This window comes from Halichoerus grypus, chromosome 12 (genome assembly GCF_964656455.1).
Source record: "Halichoerus grypus chromosome 12, mHalGry1.hap1.1, whole genome shotgun sequence".
In the NCBI taxonomy this organism is placed as follows: Eukaryota; Metazoa; Chordata; class Mammalia; order Carnivora; family Phocidae; genus Halichoerus; species Halichoerus grypus.
In genome coordinates, this window is record NC_135723.1 from 67,147,127 (window position 1) to 67,165,063 (window position 17,937).

At 40.1% G+C, this 17,937-nt stretch overlaps 1 protein-coding gene and 1 long non-coding RNA gene across 3 annotated transcripts in view; one reads left to right on the plus strand and one right to left on the minus strand.

Annotated features, from left to right (window-relative positions):
* The window catches only part of LOC144379587 (uncharacterized), a 76,331-nt gene extending 70,537 nt beyond the window's left edge, over nt 1–5,794 (minus strand). For both annotated transcript variants that reach the window (XR_013442825.1, XR_013442824.1), the window contains exon 1: nt 5,696–5,794. This is a non-coding gene — a long non-coding RNA (uncharacterized LOC144379587). The remainder of the gene's footprint in view (nt 1–5,695) is intronic.
* Nucleotides 1–17,535, plus strand: part of GPR141 (G protein-coupled receptor 141) — a 32,828-nt gene extending 15,293 nt beyond the window's left edge. The window contains exon 2 of the mRNA XM_036067370.2: nt 16,487–17,535. Coding sequence (XP_035923263.1) covers nt 16,501–17,403 — 903 coding nt within the window. The 5' untranslated portion in view covers nt 16,487–16,500 and the 3' untranslated portion in view covers nt 17,404–17,535. The remainder of the gene's footprint in view (nt 1–16,486) is intronic.
* The last annotated feature ends 402 nt before the right edge of the window (nt 17,536–17,937 follow it).

The following is a 17,937-nucleotide window of genomic DNA, read 5'->3' on the forward strand; positions in this document are numbered from 1 at the left end:
TTCATTAAGGGCACAGATAAAAGAAGTATCTCTAAAGGGCAGTCTTAAACTAGATGTTTCTACTAACATCAATGGTAAAGATCAGATCACCACAAGTAACTCCCAATGGGTGTGGAAAATACCTAAGGGCTAAGGGTGAGGGAGGCCTAGGGATTGAATGTGAGAGCAGGGAGCACAGCAGCAGGGACTCAAATGCGTCAGCTGTTTGTCAACCAGCCTTTCTTTCTTCTACTTGAGGTATTTCTTATTGAGTGAACATGTTGAGTGCCTGTTGTGTGCGTGAACATTCGCTCACCACTTGTTTCACAGCATGGATTCTCTGTTCACAAAGCTCTCTCTGCTGAGGGTAAAACAAGGATGGGTTCCAAGTACAGAAAGTGAGGGCACTTGGTGATTGGGAGGGACCTCCAATGGCAATGTTTCCTTTGAAGGCATTGAATTTAACCACATTCACTCTTCATAATAGAAAATGGAAGTATATCCATCTTTCATTGTTTGTCTTGGGTGGGGGGAATGTTTTCTGCCCTTACTCTTTTCTTTTCAGATTACCGATTAAAAATGCCCTTATAGAAAAATTGCAATACACAGCACAGCAGGGAGCAATGAACCCCCATGTACCCTTTACCCAGCTACCAACTTGACTCACAGCTGCTCTGGTTTGATTTCTTCCTCTCCTCAACCCAACCCCTACAACTCTATCATTTTGAAGAAAACCCCAGATGTTATATCCATACTTTGATATGTATCTCTAAAAGGTAAGGACTCCTTTCTTAAAAAAATAACAATAATACTATTATCTTGCCCCAAATAATTCCTCAGTATTATCAAATAGTCAGTTATTGTTCAAATTTTCCTGATCACCTCATACTGTTTTCAGTTGGTTTCTTGAGTTGGGTTCCAAACAGGGCCTCTACATTGCCTTTGTTGATTTGTTTATTACATCTTTTAGATGTAATTTAGAAATCTTTCCTCTCCCTCATTTTTCTCCAACAGGCAGCTCTGGCTCCTTCTAGGGGGAAATTATATATAAAGCCCACTGGGTGTTATAGGCAACTAATGAATCATTGAACACTCCATCAAAAACTAATGATGTACTACTATACAGTGGCTAACTGAACATAATGATCATAATTAATTAATAAATAAATAAATAAATAAATAAATAAATAAATCCCACAATGTGGGTGCCAGGGATGCTTATTGTTATTGTGATGGTCATTATTTCTGGACAGAGCTAGGATGTTGTTTTGCTTACACATTTTAATTGCTGTTTACCTATGTATATAGCAGGATGATTTTTTTCCTCCTGAGTTTCAGAATTCCATACCTGCTTAATCAAATAGTCCATGGGTTTATTGTAACTACTGGTGTCCTAGTTTCTTCAGGGTGAGAGTGGGGATGGCTTACCACATGATCTGGCTCTCAAAATCTTCCTTTATACTCTGTCAGTCATGAATCAAAATGGAAAAAAAAAAAAAAAGAAGAAGAAGGGAGAGAGACTGATCCTAGAAGAGCTCCACAGGCTCTAGTGACATCATCCAAGTTGACCTCTTTATTTTGTGAACAGATACCCCAAGGACAGAGAGGTGACTTGCTCAGGGTGAATTAAGTCAGTAGTTCTCAAATATTAATATGGTCAAGAACCCTCTGGAGAACTTGTTTAAAAATTGATCATTGAGGCTCAGTCCAGAGATTCTGATTCAGTTGGTCTAGGTGGGTCCCTGGTAAAGTCAATGCTGCCAGTGCATGGACTAACCTTGAGTGGCACCGATCTAGAGGTTTCCTGATAAATGGTGAAAGTGAGCATCTTCTTGGCTACAGCTTTGTTAAAAGCACAGATGAACTCACTTTGAGCTACCTGGAAAAGCACTGTGAGCACATGCTTCAAAAATCAAGTCATGGGGTCCCAAGCAGGTGAATTGTGAGTTGGCTAGGTAGCTTACCTCCCTCAGTCTACTTGGTGTCTTCAAATTTTCATGACAGATTAATTCCTCTAGGTTAATCCCTCCTTTAAAAATCAGATTCTTAAAAAAAAAAAATTCTACCTCTGCTGGCAAAGTAAGCCATTGATTTCAATTTAAGCCTGTTTCGAACACCACCAGGAAATTTTATGTGAGTCTCCTATTGTAGGAAATCTCTGAAATCTCACAACTTCTGCCTGTATCCCTTTCTATGCCCAAATACTTTCTGCAGGATATGTTTAGACATTCTTGAATAAGGAGTGATTTAGCAAACTAGGTATCCTAGAGATGCAAATTCCCAACTCCAGATAAAAGATATAGGATTTACCTGAGTAATAGCCTCAAGGTTTGATTAAATGCAGCCAGAAGTGTCAGAGGTTTGGAAATCTCAGCCGTCTGTCTATGGTAAAAATAGACGACAGATACCCCAAAGGCAAGATAAATACCTTCACTTCATAACCACTCAGCAATCTCGGAATAACTACCTTATGTTATAATAAGGTCCCCTTATTCAAGTTTCTAGAGGCTTTGTGTCACAAGTTTCTACAGGCTTTGGGACATAAGAGGAGAGGAGTAACTGAGTTCCTGCCTGTAGTCTCCCCTTGATACCAGTGACTTATCTACCTCCATATTTCCTAGGCTTGTGTTAATAGGTGCATGTGCTATTGTATGGAGGAGAAGGACCCAAGGATAAGTACTGGTGGTTAAGAGACTCAGATTACTCACATGTTTACCTGTGGGGAGTGGGGAAGATAGGTACTAAAGAGCATGGAAGAAACAAAAACAAAAAGGGTAATAGAGTGATCAATTTTGCATACTTGATACTACTTTTGTTTGGACTATAAAAACTACACTGCTGTTCACTCTTCAGACCACCTTTCTCTCCTTCTCTAGATAATGTATCAGTCATAAATCAAAGGATTTTTTTTTAAGCATATCTGATACCTGAAAGATGGCAAACAGTGGTTGTCCTTCTGATGGCAATGAATAAGCAGATAGGGATAATACCCTAAAAAACAAGAGGCCTCTTAAGAATAATGTATTCAGTTAGCTACTGCCAGCAAAATGCTGTGTAATAAGTCATAGCTAATCACCCAAGACTCAATAGCATAAAAAAGCAATTGTTTATCTTTATGGACCTATGTGTTGTCTGAGAGTCAGCCAGTTGGTCTAGGCTTAGTGGGGTGGCTCTGCAGATCTCAGTTCAGCTTGCTCCTTCATCTGGTGCCTGCTGACAGAAGCTGGGCTCTATTGGATGGTTAATTTCCACTCCATGTGTCTTTCTTCCTCCTCCTGGGACGAGGGGCTAGCCCAGCACGCTCTTTTCCTGGTAATGGCAGAGGCACAGGGAATATGTAGAAATACTGCCTCTTAAGGTCTAAGCTCAAAACTGGCATGCTGTCTCTTTAACCTTACCCTATTTGCCAAAACAGTCACCTGGCCAAACATAAAGTCAAGGGGGCTGGAAATATAAGCTGTTCCTGCAGTGGGAGGGATTACAAAGTCACATGTTGGAGGGTGTGCACATGGGATAGGAGAGCGAAGAATTGAGCACAAATATACATAGTGTGTGTTATCAATTAAATTAAATATTATTACATATAAGAAAATTCAGATAAAATACCATTAGATTCTGATGCTAATCTATAATGCTTTCTTATGGGTAAGCTATTAAAAAAATACTTCAGCCAATGTATCCAAGGGGTATCTCTTGTTTAGATTTCTCTTCCTCTTTTGCTGTTTAGATTCTTTAAAGTCTTTTTATGTTTTCCACAAGGTGCCAATGTTACACCTGTCTGTATAGAGCCTTATTAGTTAATGAAAGATCCCAACTCTATAGCTTCAACTGCTCCATCACCCTAAGTATATGTCATCTTCAATACATGCTGTCTTGCTGCTAAATAACCTCCAATTCATGGCTCAAAGTACCCATTAGTTATATATTTACATGACTGAAACTTTATTTCTCTACTTGAATATCCTGTGTAATTTCAGAGACCATTTATTAACAAGTTCCTAATGCAAGACTCTATACAGGACCCTTTATATCTCTTTGTCTCACTTAGCAATTCTGCAATGTTGATAGTATAATTTCCATTATACAAATGGGGGAACTGAACCCAGGGAGATTAGATAAATTGCTTAAGGATCAAATTGGTAATAGTATCAGAATTCAAATATGGTTGTATTCAGCTGCAAAGCCAATGGTTTTCCTATTATTTTCTGCATGATTTTTGTTTCATTCCCCCTCCCCACGACCCACCACCTACCCCCAGGCCTGAGTTTCTAGATTTTCCTCTGAGATACAGTGAGGGGTAGGTTTTATGCCAGTTGTTTTGGTGGCAAATGTTGGTCAGGACCCTTTCTATTCTCTTGAGAGCCCACAGGTGTGTCAGGGCATGTATTATTATCCTCTGTAAAGCTGAGAGGGCTAATACTTTGAACTAAAGAGATTTATATAGTTAATAAGTGGCAGAGCTAGGACCTAGACTCAGACTATTTTTCTTTTACATCATTTAAATTACTACATTTAATCACAGTAATTGAAAGAATGACAATGTGCATTTTTGGTAATAGAACTAGCCAGTTAACTTGACTCCAAAGGACTGTATTTTCCTTTAAGACTCTAGAAGAATTTGGGAATAATAATAGAGTGAGTATTCCTTGCATTACAATAAAATAATTAAAAATATCTTGTTAGAAGAGAGTTACTATGCAGTCTTATAGTCGACTAGGTTCTAGAGTGTTAGATTTATAACAGGATTCTTCAATAACCTGGAACTCTTGGTAACTGATTGCTGGTTAATAACTTCTTTAACAATTCAAGTTATAGAATAATCCAAAAAGAAGCCAAACAACCCTAAATAAATAATAAATAAATAAATAATAAATAAGTAAATCAATTTCCAATGAACATTTTTTAATGTACAGATCTGGTGCAAGCAATCAAGAATTGACTTTTCTTTGTGTTTTGATCTGCCATTTTTGTAGCAAGCGCTTTTGCACCATGGTTTGTTCCTCTGATGTGCAGAAACAGGATGTAAGCTGTTATTTTATTTGCAATGGCTTGCCATTGATCTCTGTCTCAAGCATTAGAGGAGTTTTGCAAAACTCAATGAGTCCTGATTTTGGTTAGTTTTACCCTCAATAAAGCTGGAAGATGAAGTTTCTTTCCTGAGCATTATTTATCTTATCCTGAGTTCTTCAAAACATGTTATTACAAGAATTTTTCATTATTGATATATTTCAATTTTTTGAGTGTTTTTTTTTTTTAAAGACTTTTTTTATTTGCTGATTGATGTGTTCAGGCTGTAATGAAGAAGACTGTGCTGTTCATTAAACAAATCTTTCGAAGTTTGGTGTCTGTCTTTTGTGGCTCATGTTATGCCATCCCCGGACATTTCCTGTTTTCTCCTCTCCCCTACTCTGTCTACCAAATCCTTTCTATGCTTCAATTCCACTTCCAAAAGCAGCCTCTCCTGTGAAGCCTTTCTGGGTTTCTCCTTCTCCCAGTTAGGCTTTTTTTTCCCACTACTCTGCTCTCAAGGCACCCTCGCATTCTACCTTCGTGTATTTCTACTACAGGTATCTGCCTCCTTCAGTAGATGATAAGCTGCTTGAGGGTAGGACGGTGTCTTCTCATGCTTGTGCCCATCATTCATTACTATATAATCTTTACACATCTCTTGGGAAAACATATACATCTTAAATAAAATTGTTTAAAGGTAACATACCAGGAAATAGGTCTCTGCTCTCATAGCTTTGCCAAGTATTGCTTCTTCTCTTTGGGATGAAATTGATCAATTACATTGAAAGTTGCCATCATTAAAAGGTTTATACCTAGTAAGGGAGATGAGAAGTCTTAAATTCAACAAATACTCAACAAAATATTTCATGTTTACTATGAACCTACCATCATACTATAGTAATGGACCAATAGTCATGGTCACTGCCCTCATGGGAGATTCTTGTCTAGTGAGGGAAATGGTCAGTCAATGTACAAAATAACAGGCATTTATAGTTAGACATTGTATTAAATGTTATAAGGGAATGGTGATTCAGGATAAAACAGAAGCTTTAGAGAAAATGAGGGTTAGAAAGTCATTTCTGCTGATGAGCCTTGATTTGAAGTAAATGGAATGATGACATGCATTCATGGAATTTCTTGAAAAAGCTTCTCATAGGCAAAGGAAACATGACATTTACCCTAAAGAGGAATGAGAGGAACTGATATGAGATACCTCATCCACATAAGTGTGGGTTCTTCTGAGATAACAAGGGTGATAGAGAATATGAAAATATTTCAAGGATTTTAAGTTTCACATGCCCACCAACAGCCTAGAATTTGAAGATACAGTATCTCAAGCAGAGCTCAGATTCACAAAACTCTTCTATTTTAGGTTTTCCTGATAGGTTTTGTGGGGGACATTATAGGGGCATGAAGATTAAGCTTTACTATTTGTAAATGGGGAGTTTCATCAGATGATCTTAACTTTCTCCTGTAATCTGGGAAGGCTGTGGTATGCAGCACAATTTGTATTTGAACATGTCCAAACAGATCTGGGTGGTTCTGACATTACAGACCCAGAGGCTCCGCCATAATCCAGATTTCCTTCTGGTGATAATGCAAACACCAAAATTATGGCCACCTGTATTAGTTTCCTAGGGCTGTTATAACAAACTACCATAAACTCGGTGGCTTAAAACAACAGAAGTTTATTCCCTCACAGCTTTGGAAACGAGACATCTGAAATCAAGATGCCAGTAGGGTTACACTCCCTCTGAGGGCTCTAAAGGAGAATCCTTCCTTGGCTCTTCCAGCTTCTTACTGACTCCAGGCACTCCTTGGCTTATGATTGCATATTTTAAATCTCTGCCTCTGTCTTCCCATGGCCTTCTTCTCTTCTCCTGCCTCTCTACTGCATGTCTTTTTTAAGGACAACAGTCATTGGATTTAGGGCCCACATGGATAATCCAGGATAATCTCATCTTGAGATCCCCAATTACATCTACAAAGATTCTTTTACCAAATAAAACCACACTCATAGGTTTGGAAGATTAAGACTTGGATATATATCTTTGGGGGCTGGCCACCATTCAACCCCACTACACCATCCCACTCAGAAAATATGGGAAAGACAAGGCATTTCTGCTTTCATTGTACATAGCAGTTGTAGCTATAAATAAATATAGAACATTAATAGCAATACTAGCATGTCGAGATGAAAAAGTGTCATCCAGGGAAAGAGTTTTAAGCTAAGTCAATGACACAAGTTTGAGATCTCTAGTGAATGCCACCTTTCCCCCTCAGACAGTCTTGGAACTTTAAGGCCTAAGTCCTTTTTGAATATTCTATTTTAAGGCCCTTCAAGACTGACGTTAATTCTGTGGCCAGAATCCAGAGAAGCTGCTGATTTGGTATCAGGCAGCTTTAAGAAGATGAAAGGTGAACCAGAAAGCCCAAAAGAAATGTCTTTGGCTGCCTGGTAACCAGGACTATTGTAGGTAGTTCTGTTGTTTGAGCCTAAGGTGGAAGTCTGCAGGAGCTAAGAGATGGAGTAAGATATGACTGCAAAACCCATGTCTTTGTTAAATCATAGAATCTCAAGAATGGTCATCTTATTTGACCATCAGATTCAGTGATGATTTATCTGTACAACAATCTGCTAAGAAGTTTTCTGATCCATATTTGGATATCTGGTGCCTCTTCTTTTATCCAGCATTTGTTAGCAGCTTCTTCTATTTTAACATGGATTTTACCTTCTGTTTAATAGACAAATTGGTCCTCGTCTTCCCGTATAAAGAACCAAAATGCTCCTAATGGCTTAGTTCCTCTCTTCAAAAATGTTGAAACTTACCCTTTGCCACATATATCTGAGAGTCATGAGTCACTGTTGTAAGAAGGGCATAAACTGTCTAATCTTTGAGCTCACCTTGGCCATGGTTAGAATGTGCAATTCAGGAGCAGCTGGATAGCAAACCAAGAACAAAGAAGCTGAGAATTAGATGGGAAACTGAGGACATTCGTGGCATTTCCTACTCTGGGGATTTCAGTAGGGTACTATTTCAGCCCCTATGGGACAGGGTGGGGAATAAACTTTGAAAGGAAGAGCTGAGGGCATAAGAGCATAAGGCAAAGCTTGAATCCTTCCAGGGATTCCATTAGAAATAAATCAAGGATGAAGAGAAGTAGGAGCAGCCCTTAGAAACAGGGGCCAGCAGGAATAATTGAGGAAGTAGGTCCTAAAGAACTTTAGAGTCAGGCTGGAACCAATATCTGAAGAGCTGACTGGTCCTGGAAGGGTCATTGATCAGAAAGCTACAACTAAATAAAAGGGAGGGCATGGAGTGAAAGAAAGGAGTGCCAAAACAAGGAGAAGTAGACGGGGTTTGGGAAGGCTCAAGATCTAGGGAGGCTGGGAAGTGAGCCAGGAACCAGGCAAAAGAGCAGTCAGAGGCAAGATTGGCATGACTCAAGTCTGGCACTCCTAGGAGAGGGATGTGCCCCAGCTGTTCAGCTCTTTATCCAGGGATTCCTGGGTACAGGGCAGCAGACCCTTGCAGATACCAGCCCCTTATGTCTATCAATGGCTACAGATGGGCTTTCCTGGGCTAGAGCTCTCTGAGGTTGAGCAGCTGGTCAAGGCCTACCATAACAATCTTTCAGTATGACTTTCAATCCCAAAAAGGGGGTGTTAAGGACTTAATAGTTCAAAAAGTGAAAAGGAATTAAGAAAGGGGCTCAGGAATCTATCTTTAGGACAAATTAAATTTTGGTAGTTAAATTTTAATGCAGTTTTTTTTTTCAATTATATTGCAATCTGATAACTGCTTCTCAAACATTTATTGACTTTAGAGAATATGGAGTGGACCTATTTTAATTACCTCTCTAAGTCTCCTGCTAGTATTCAAATTAATTGTCTTTAAATACCCTGGTCACGAGACATAAACAAGTGCACTGGAGAAACAAGCAGAGATGGAATGTCCACTTTTTATGTCCAGGAGGACTTCTGTACTGCTGTAACCCAGTGAAGAGACACTCCACATCTGAGCTTCCGTGCTGCCACTTGTTAGCTGAGTGACCTTGGGAAAGTTACTTAACTCTCCTGAGTCTCAATTTCTTTCTTTCTTTTTTTTTTTTTTTAAGATTTATTTATTTGAGAGAGAGCGAGCACGTGTGCGCATGTGCATGCACAGGGGGAAGGGCAGAGGGAGAAGGAGAGAATGCTCAAGCTGACTCCCTGCTGAGCACGGAGCCCTAAGCAGGGCTGGATCCCAGGACGCTGAGATCATGACCTGAGCCAAAATCAAGAATCGGCTGCTTAGCCGACTGAGTCACCCACTGAGCCTCAATTTCTTCATCTGATATTTGGGATAAAAAATACCCATGCCCTAGACTTCTTGGGAGGATTATAAGTAACGTATGTGAAATTTCCATCATAGTGCCAAGAATGGGGGCAGGGCAGCTATTATTACCAACAAATTGTGTTCAATAGACATGTCCACTGTTGGTAAGAAAGCATAAATTCAGAGTTACTTGGGACTAAAGAAGGGAGGAGGGTGAGCTTCGGCTAATTTCTGGCTATTGTCTGGCTAATTTCTCAGCAGCTTTGACTTAAAGTCTTTCTTTTTTTTTTTTTTTTTTTGAGGAAAGTCTTTCTGCTCTGAGTAAGCTTATATTTCCCATTTACCTTGAAGCTATGGTGCCCTCCTACCACAGATGTTGGTTAATTCTCAAATGAAATGCCATCTTTCCCTTAATAAAGAGGCTCAACATTCTCCAAAGTAATTTCTCAGTCCTCCTCAGGTGTTTTGTTGGCCACTTGCACCTTCACTCACTGGCAGATTATACTGGGCTCCAAGGCAGAGGTTAGTGATTTTTCCAGAGCTGTATTTAGATGGGAAGGGAACCACAATTTGAACAGGAGAACTGATAGAACCTTTAGAACTTCTGGTAGTTTTCTTCCATTGTTGGCTTTGCTCACTGAGGGCTGTGTACACTGTAGGTGCAGACTTCGTAGCACATTTTAATACGTACAGACCTACAGAGGTGTGCAAAGCTCTCCCCAGGAATGGGAAGACCTCACAGACTGCTCCTCATTTGGGGAGAAAATATGTGGTAAATAGTGTGCTAAGGTGGCTTATGAAGTAGTGTAACTCTCACTCTGTGCAAACACAAAGCCTCTGAGTTTCAACCTCATGGGACTCTGACATCAGCTCTTACTTCCCTTATGGGTAACCAGGAGTTGTAAAGTCAAGAACAGTGTTTAACATCTCAAGTAACCGGAGAAATAATAGCTCGAACTCAGAATGTTATTGTTGGTTAGGATTGATATTTTTGATTAGTGAGGCTGTAGATCTAACTTTGACACCGCCTAAGCAAGCATTTTTTACAATTTTAGTTGAAGACCCAGGAGATTCCTTTCAAACTTTGGAAATAGGATAGCAAAGGAGAGACTGCAAACACACACAAAAAATGCAGGGCGATTTTTTAATATTTACTTAGACATATCATTCTGTCAAATGGATTTCTATAGGGTTGACATTTATGTTTTGTTGTTTTCCACATTGGTTCTGGTATTTTCAGACAGATTTTCTTTTTTTTTTTTTAGCTACCCTGAGGTGATCCTTAACATGGAGCTGTCATTCCAGAGTCTTTTATCAAAATATTTTGGATAAAATGCTGCTTGTTTGCCCAGAGTGATTAAAGTGAATGCTCCTACTTTTTTTTTTCAATAAACATAACAAAATATAATCTAAGGATAGCTCACAGGCAGAGAAAGCTGTTTGTCCACCAGCAACCTTTTCTCATTGTTCTGCCTCTTCTAGCTGGGCTGGATATTCATCCTGGCTCCTGATATCCTTGAAGAGGGATTTTTGGGGATGCTTAAAGCATGGCTCTGCCACTCAGAAGCTGTCATTCATCTCTCTGGGTCTCTGGAGTCTTTCTATAATGGTCATGTGTTATGGAAACAGTTCTGCACTGGAACAGGAGACTGGAGGCTTAGATAGTGACTACTTTGTTAGGTAACAAAGGTTTCTGTGTGGGCTGCAGTGTCTGCCTCCATTTAAATGGTGTGCTGGATACTGTGATCTCTAGGTTTCATTCTAGTGCTAAGATTTTGTGATGTTGTCTTCTGATCCCTGGCACAGCTGTTCCTCTAGTCCTGGTGACAGTGGTGAATCACACACCATTTATGGCTCCTTCATTTCTGGGGGCAAGGATGGGTATTGAAACAAGGAAAAACTGAGACAAGAGTGATAAGCGCTATGAAGAAAATGACTGGGCTTGTTATCTCATACTGAATGAATCTGCCCACAGTCCCATCTGTTCAGAGTACAGCAGGAGGAAGTGAATCCAGGGATGGGGTGGGAAGCAAAGAAGAATGAAGTGTAAGGTCAAAGGGACCAGGCCTTTTATCATGGGCCTGGCCAGGTCACCCACTGGCACTGTGGCCACAGAGCTGTCTAATCAGGGACCTGTGAGTTACACTTCTTTCCTCCGCCCCAACAGGAATGCAGTCCATTGCTTAGCACCATTGATTGTCTTATTCTTTGCCTTGTCAATAATGATTCTCTCTCTCCCCCCTCACTACCAGAAGCTCAGTTCAGATAGTTTCTCTTTTGTAAGCCATACCAACTTCTATTCACCAAGAATTTTAATTCTTTAATTTTCATCAAGAGTTTAAATTCACATTTTTTGGTTTCTCTAACCCCAGAGTCTTCAATTTTGTTTACTTTGGGGGCAAATTCCCCTAAGTGGTACCACCTTGCACCAATCCTTATGATATTTAAACTTGATCAGTACAATAGCCTGCTAATGGTATCACTCTTTTTATCTTGCCCTCCTCTAATCTTTTCTCCAATAAAACCAAAAAACAGGTTTTGGAATTGAAATACTAAATGGCATTTTATATTTTAAAATTTGCATCTCTCATAATTTTCAGGATAAAATAAAAAATCCTTAGAGTGGCAACATGCTATGTATTTGGCAAGCTTCATCCACATCTACATTCGCCTGTGTTCTACTCATTTACCTTATGTTCCAGGTACATCAAAGTATAGGTAATTCTCTGAACATGCATCCATGCTTTTTCTCAGACTCTTGTCTATACCTGGAGTACTCTATCTCTTCCTGTCTGCATCTGGAACTTCAAAGCTTTCCTTAAGATCCAGCACCTGTTATACATCTGTGCCCAAGAATTACTCTATTGCCACTACATTCTGATGCTTTCACTCTCCACTGTCTGTTAAATAAACTACTCCCCTTTCTGAATTCTTGTGGCATTTTTTTATGTACCTATAGGTGTTTTAATAATTTATGTACCTCTTCCTCCCCTATCAGACAGAGATTTAAATGCAGGGATGTGTTTTGTTCATCTCAGAATCTTTACTATGCGCTATACAAAAGACACAATGACATGAATTGTTTATTAAATGAAATGAAAAATCCCAAGTTGATTGCAGCCACTTTTCTGTTTAGAAATAAGGGGGTCTGGGACCTACGGTCTTATGCACTCATGAGGGCATGGACTGCTTACTGCCATTTTGTAGGACTCTATAAATTTCTTAGGACTCTCACTTTGTAGACTGGTATCTGATGTTGGCTCTATCATGGATTCCTTATAAAACAACTACAGAAGCCACTTCCATGTCTCACTTCTGATATTAAGGTAGTCCTCGGGCCATGGGCAATGACCACCAAGGCCCAAGCAAGTTTGTGGGCAAAGCGTTGGGAAGGGAACTTCCAAGACACAGGGAAATAGCCCCCAGCCAAACCACAGGCTAAGCTGAGGAGCTCTGCAGTACGTAGGCTGAGGTCAGAACAGAATAATGAAGAAATCATTCAAGCAGGACAGGAGAATCCTGGTGCTCTAGTGGCAGAGAGGCTAGATATGGAACTACAAAAGCCAGTGGGAAGGATCTAGCATGGCATGCTAAGACGTTTATACATCAAGAGACAATGGGAAGCCAGGGGAAGTTTTTTAAGAAGAGACATAAAATAATTTATCATAGAATTGGACTTCAGACTCAGTGTCTAGCTGTACATTTAGGGTCTACAGAGAGAAGAAACCTGGAGGTTTGAAAGATAGCATTGTAGGAAAGGCATGAAAGTCTACAAGTCCAGGGCATAGGATGAGGGTGAGGAAATAGAGGTGGGGGTGGGCATAACAGGACGTATGCCTTGAAACATAAGTTGGGGTCAGATTGCAAAAGGCTTGTAAGACATGGTAGGTGCCAAAGGAACCAAAGAAGGATTTTAAGCAGGGGAATGAAAGAGGGCAGAGGGAAACTGAATGTGCGGCCAGGCTTCTTGCTGAGCTTCAGGGGTCAATCACAGATAAGAAGAGATCCCTGCCAAGGCAAGGTGGTTCATGGAGAAACAGGGAGACAGTCCCGCTCCCTTAAGAGAGTTTGCTTTGGGTCTATAGTTTATTTCTGGGATTCTGACATCAGTTACTGGATTAGATCCAAATGGGGCTCTATCAAGAATATGTTTAATAAAGTCAAGATGGTTTTTCACCATTATCTCACCCATTCATTTATTAAAAAATAATTGGGGTGGGGTGCCTGGGTGGCTCAGTTGTTAAGCATCTACCTTCACCTCAGGTCATGATCCCAGGGTCCTGGGATCGAGCCCCACATTGGGCTCCCTGCTCTGCGGGAAGCCTACTTCTCCCTCTCCCACTCCCCCTGCTTGTGTTCCCTCTCTTGCTGTGTCTCTCTCTGTCAAATAAATAAATAAAATCTTTAAAAATAAAAACAAAAAAACCTTAGGATCATCCCTGATTCTCTCTCTTTAAAAAAAAAAATTGGGGTGCCTGGGACACTCAGTTGGTTAAGTGTCTGTTGATTTCAGCTCAGGTCATGATCTCAGGGTCATGATATTGAGCCCCTCATTGGCTCCATGCTGAGCGTGGAACCTGTTTAAGATTCTCTCTCTCTCCCCCTCTCCTTCTGCAGCTCCCCTCCCCCCCACACATGTACGCGAGTGCGCATGCCCTCTTCTCTCTCAAAAAACAAAACAAAAAACAAAAAAATCCCATGTTACTTCTGAACAGGGTTGTTAATTGCAGGTTGTCTGCTTTAGCTGGTTTAAGCAGAGGCGTCCATAGTCTGTAATACGTTACAAAGTATCTTGGAATGTCTGGAACCAGGTTGTTATAGAGAGACCATGGCAGTTTATAAGAAAGAAAGAGGATTTGAGACAGATGATATGCGACTAATGATACTTTCTTCTTTCAGAAGTCAGTCCAGATTCTAGTTCAATAGCTGGAGAAAATAATGGACAGAACTTACGATGGCACATTCACCCTGATTCAGATACAAACACAATATAACTACATGTTTACTTGAAGGAACTACTTTTCAAAGGGAAAAATAAAAGACAAATACAGAGGTTACACATCACATAGAACAGATATAACATGAAGCAATCTTTTAAGTGGGTACATGGAAATCCTATTCCATGCCCACAAAAGCAGAGCTTCCCTGGGCTCAGGTTATTTTTATTATTTTTTTAAATTAGTTTTATTGAGAAATAAGTTATATGCAAGAAGTGTGCAATTTGATAAGCTTTGACAAATCACTAGAATTGTAACCGACATAATATAAAACAGTCCATCCCTCCATAAATTCTCCCATACCCCTTTGAAGTGAATCCCTTCCCCTGCAACATAGGCCCTGGGCTATATTGATCTTCTGTCTCATTAATTTTGATTTTCTAGAAAAAGAAATGATACAATATGTAGTCGTTTGTGGCTGGCACCTTTTATTTAGTACAATGTTTCTTAACTTTTAAAATTATCGCCCTTATAAAGAGCCTTTTTAGCCATTTGTTCCTTGTTTCTCCCCTCCTTATGAAATTTTAATACCATAGATATACTCTATGTCTGTTTATGTACTTATGTATGTTTATGCTTTATACATAGAAAGTAAGGTCTTTTTCACACCTCAGGAATACACTTTTGAGAATATGATTTACATGTATGCAAGTATAATGCTTTTGTGATTCATCAGATTCATTTTTGTTGCTGGGTAATTTTAATTATATGAAGAGACACTCATGAAGTGAGTAAAACTAATTGCAAATGTGTTACAAAGGCACTAAGTATAATTCAACTACTGTTCTTCCACAAATTTGATCCTCAGTCTCCCTGTTGTCAGTAAACAGATCTCTAATCACACAATTGTTCAAGTTAGAAATCTAGGAGTGATTGAGATACCTTCTTTCCCTTCGTTTCCCCATATACAATCCATTAAATTCTATCAATTTCACCTCTAGATTCTTTCTTTTTTTTTAAAGATTTTATTTATTAGATAGAGAGGGAGCATGGGGGGGTTGGGGGGACAGAGGAATAAGCAGACTCCCCACACTGAGTACGGAGCCCCATTCGGGGCTCGATTCCAAGGCACTGAGATCATGACCCCAGCTGAATGAAATGAGATGCTCAGCCGAATGAGCCGCCCAGGTGCCCCACCTCTAGATTATTTCCTGAATCTGGTCTCAAGGGATCAGATTTTGCTATGACCCAGAACATTCTAGACATGGAAGGATTTTTTAATCTTAAAAGAAATGGGAAGCCACTGAAGAGATTTAAATAAGAAAATGAAAGGACTTGATCAGTGTAATTAAAAGATTACTAAATCTTTCACTTAATAAATAATAAACTAGAACATGGATAATGAGTTAGAAGGGACCAAGACTATTTAGGGAAAGGATCTTTCCAGAGGAAAAATGATAGTGGTTCTTTTACGCATTTGAGGGTGTGGGAATGGGAGAATTGGGTGATATGCTGCATTTTCAGTGGGGCCCATGAAAACTTAGCCAAGGTCTCACTGCTAGATGATAACATATGGCAAGAAATTCACATATACACTCCTATTGATTGTTGTTGCTTTGACTTAGCTAATTTTCTTTGGCCAAACTAATCAGTATCCTAAATGAATTATGTATATTCTTAAATCTTTTGCTGATGAGTTGAAAGGAATTAGAGAATTAGAATCATAAAGAAAACATTTTGTGTACTTTAAACACACGCACTCAACTTTCCTTCCATGTTGTAATTTTCCCCCCACTGGCAGCTGCAGTACTAGTATCCATGAATCAGCTTCAGATGGTCTGCAATCTAGTTTTATGCAAACTCTTTTTTTTTTTAAGATTTTATTTATTTATTTGAGAGAGAGAGCACCCTGGGACCATGACCTGAGCTGAAGGCAGTCCCACTCAGCCACCCAGGCGTCCCTATGCAAACTGTTTTGACTATGTACACACATGCACACAGACGTCTTTGGGGGCCTCTCGATGAGGTCTTTAACCTATTAATGCTTCAGAATCAATGACTGACTATGTTTTCAGTCTCGGGTATACAGATAGGCATATGACATAGTCTTTATTCTTAAGGTACATAAAGTTGACATCATATAAACAGATAAATGACAAAATCACATTGCTAGTGCTAAGAAGGAGAGAAGAACAAAGCTCTGGAAGTTTGTCAGTTATATTGGTGTTTCCTCTCTTCCAGGTGACTTCTGAAGTATGGCTCACAACATTTCTTCCTGCAGCCCTATACTGACACCCCATTTAACCAGGCTCTACTTCCTAGTGCTCATTGGAGGGCTGGCAGGCATCATCTCCATTCTGTTCCTGCTGGTGAACATGAACACCCGATCTGTAACTACCACGGCGGTTGTTAACCTGGTGGTGGTCCACAGTGTTTTCCTGCTGACGGTGCCTTTTCGCTTGACATATCTCATCAAGCACACCTGGGTGTTTGGGTTGCGCTTCTGCAAATTTGTGAGTGCCATGCTACACATCCACATGTACCTCACATTGCTGTTCTACGTGGTGATCCTCGTCATTCGGTACCTCATCTTCTTCAAGCGCAAGGACAAAGTGGAGTTCTACAGAAAGCTGCATGCTGTGGCTGCCAGTGCTGGCATGTGGCTGCTGGTGATTGTCATTGTGGTACCCGTGGTTGCTGCTCAGTATGGAACGCACGAGGCGTACGACGAGCAGCACTGTTTTAAATTCCACAAGGAGCTTGATCGTGTATACGTGCGAGCCATCAACTATATGATAGTTACTACTGTCATAGCCACGGCGATGGTTCTCTTGGTCTTCCAGATCTTCATCATTATGTCAATGGTGCGGAAGCTACGCCACTCCTTACTATCCCACCAGGAGTTCTGGGCCCAGCTGAAAAACCTATTTTTTATCGGAGTCATCCTGATTTGCTTCCTTCCCTACCATTTCTTTAGGATCTATTACTTGTACACGGTGGCACACTCACATGACTGTAACGACACTGTTGCCTTTTATAACGAAATCTTCTTGAGTGTAACAGCAGTTAGCTGCTTTGATCTGTTGCTCTTTGTTCTCGGAGGAAGCCATTGTAAGCAAAAGATAACTGACCTATGGAATTGCCTCTTGTGCCGTTAGCCACAAACTACGGTATTCAAAATTCCTTTATACTGGGAGCAAAAATGGGCATAGACAGGTAGGAGGGGTTATTTCATTACTTGATTAAAACCATGCCTTAATGCGCCCAAATAAAAGGACTATAAAATGTCAGAGCATTCACTCCGGTCCTTATTTAATCCCTACCACCTCTAAATGATGCCTTTAGAAAGACTAGTGATGTTCAGTCCACCTGGAGTTACAATACTGCATTATTTTCCAATACAAAAGGTCTACTTGGCCCATCTGGGCACCATGGGCCTAATGGTTTCTGAGCTTCACCAGCTTATTTTAGTTTCATCAGTTTGAAGCATGATCTTCTGTAGGCTTTGGATTGGATTCAGCCCTCTAGTTCTTTTCATTTCACTTAACCTTAGGTAAATTAACCCTGGCAATGAATCAGCCCCAAAGACACAAACTCTATTGACTAACCAGATAAGATACCCATTCAACTCCCACCCTGACAAATAGCAGGTAAAGAGGGAGAACAGTAAGAAACTTTTCTAGATTTCATAA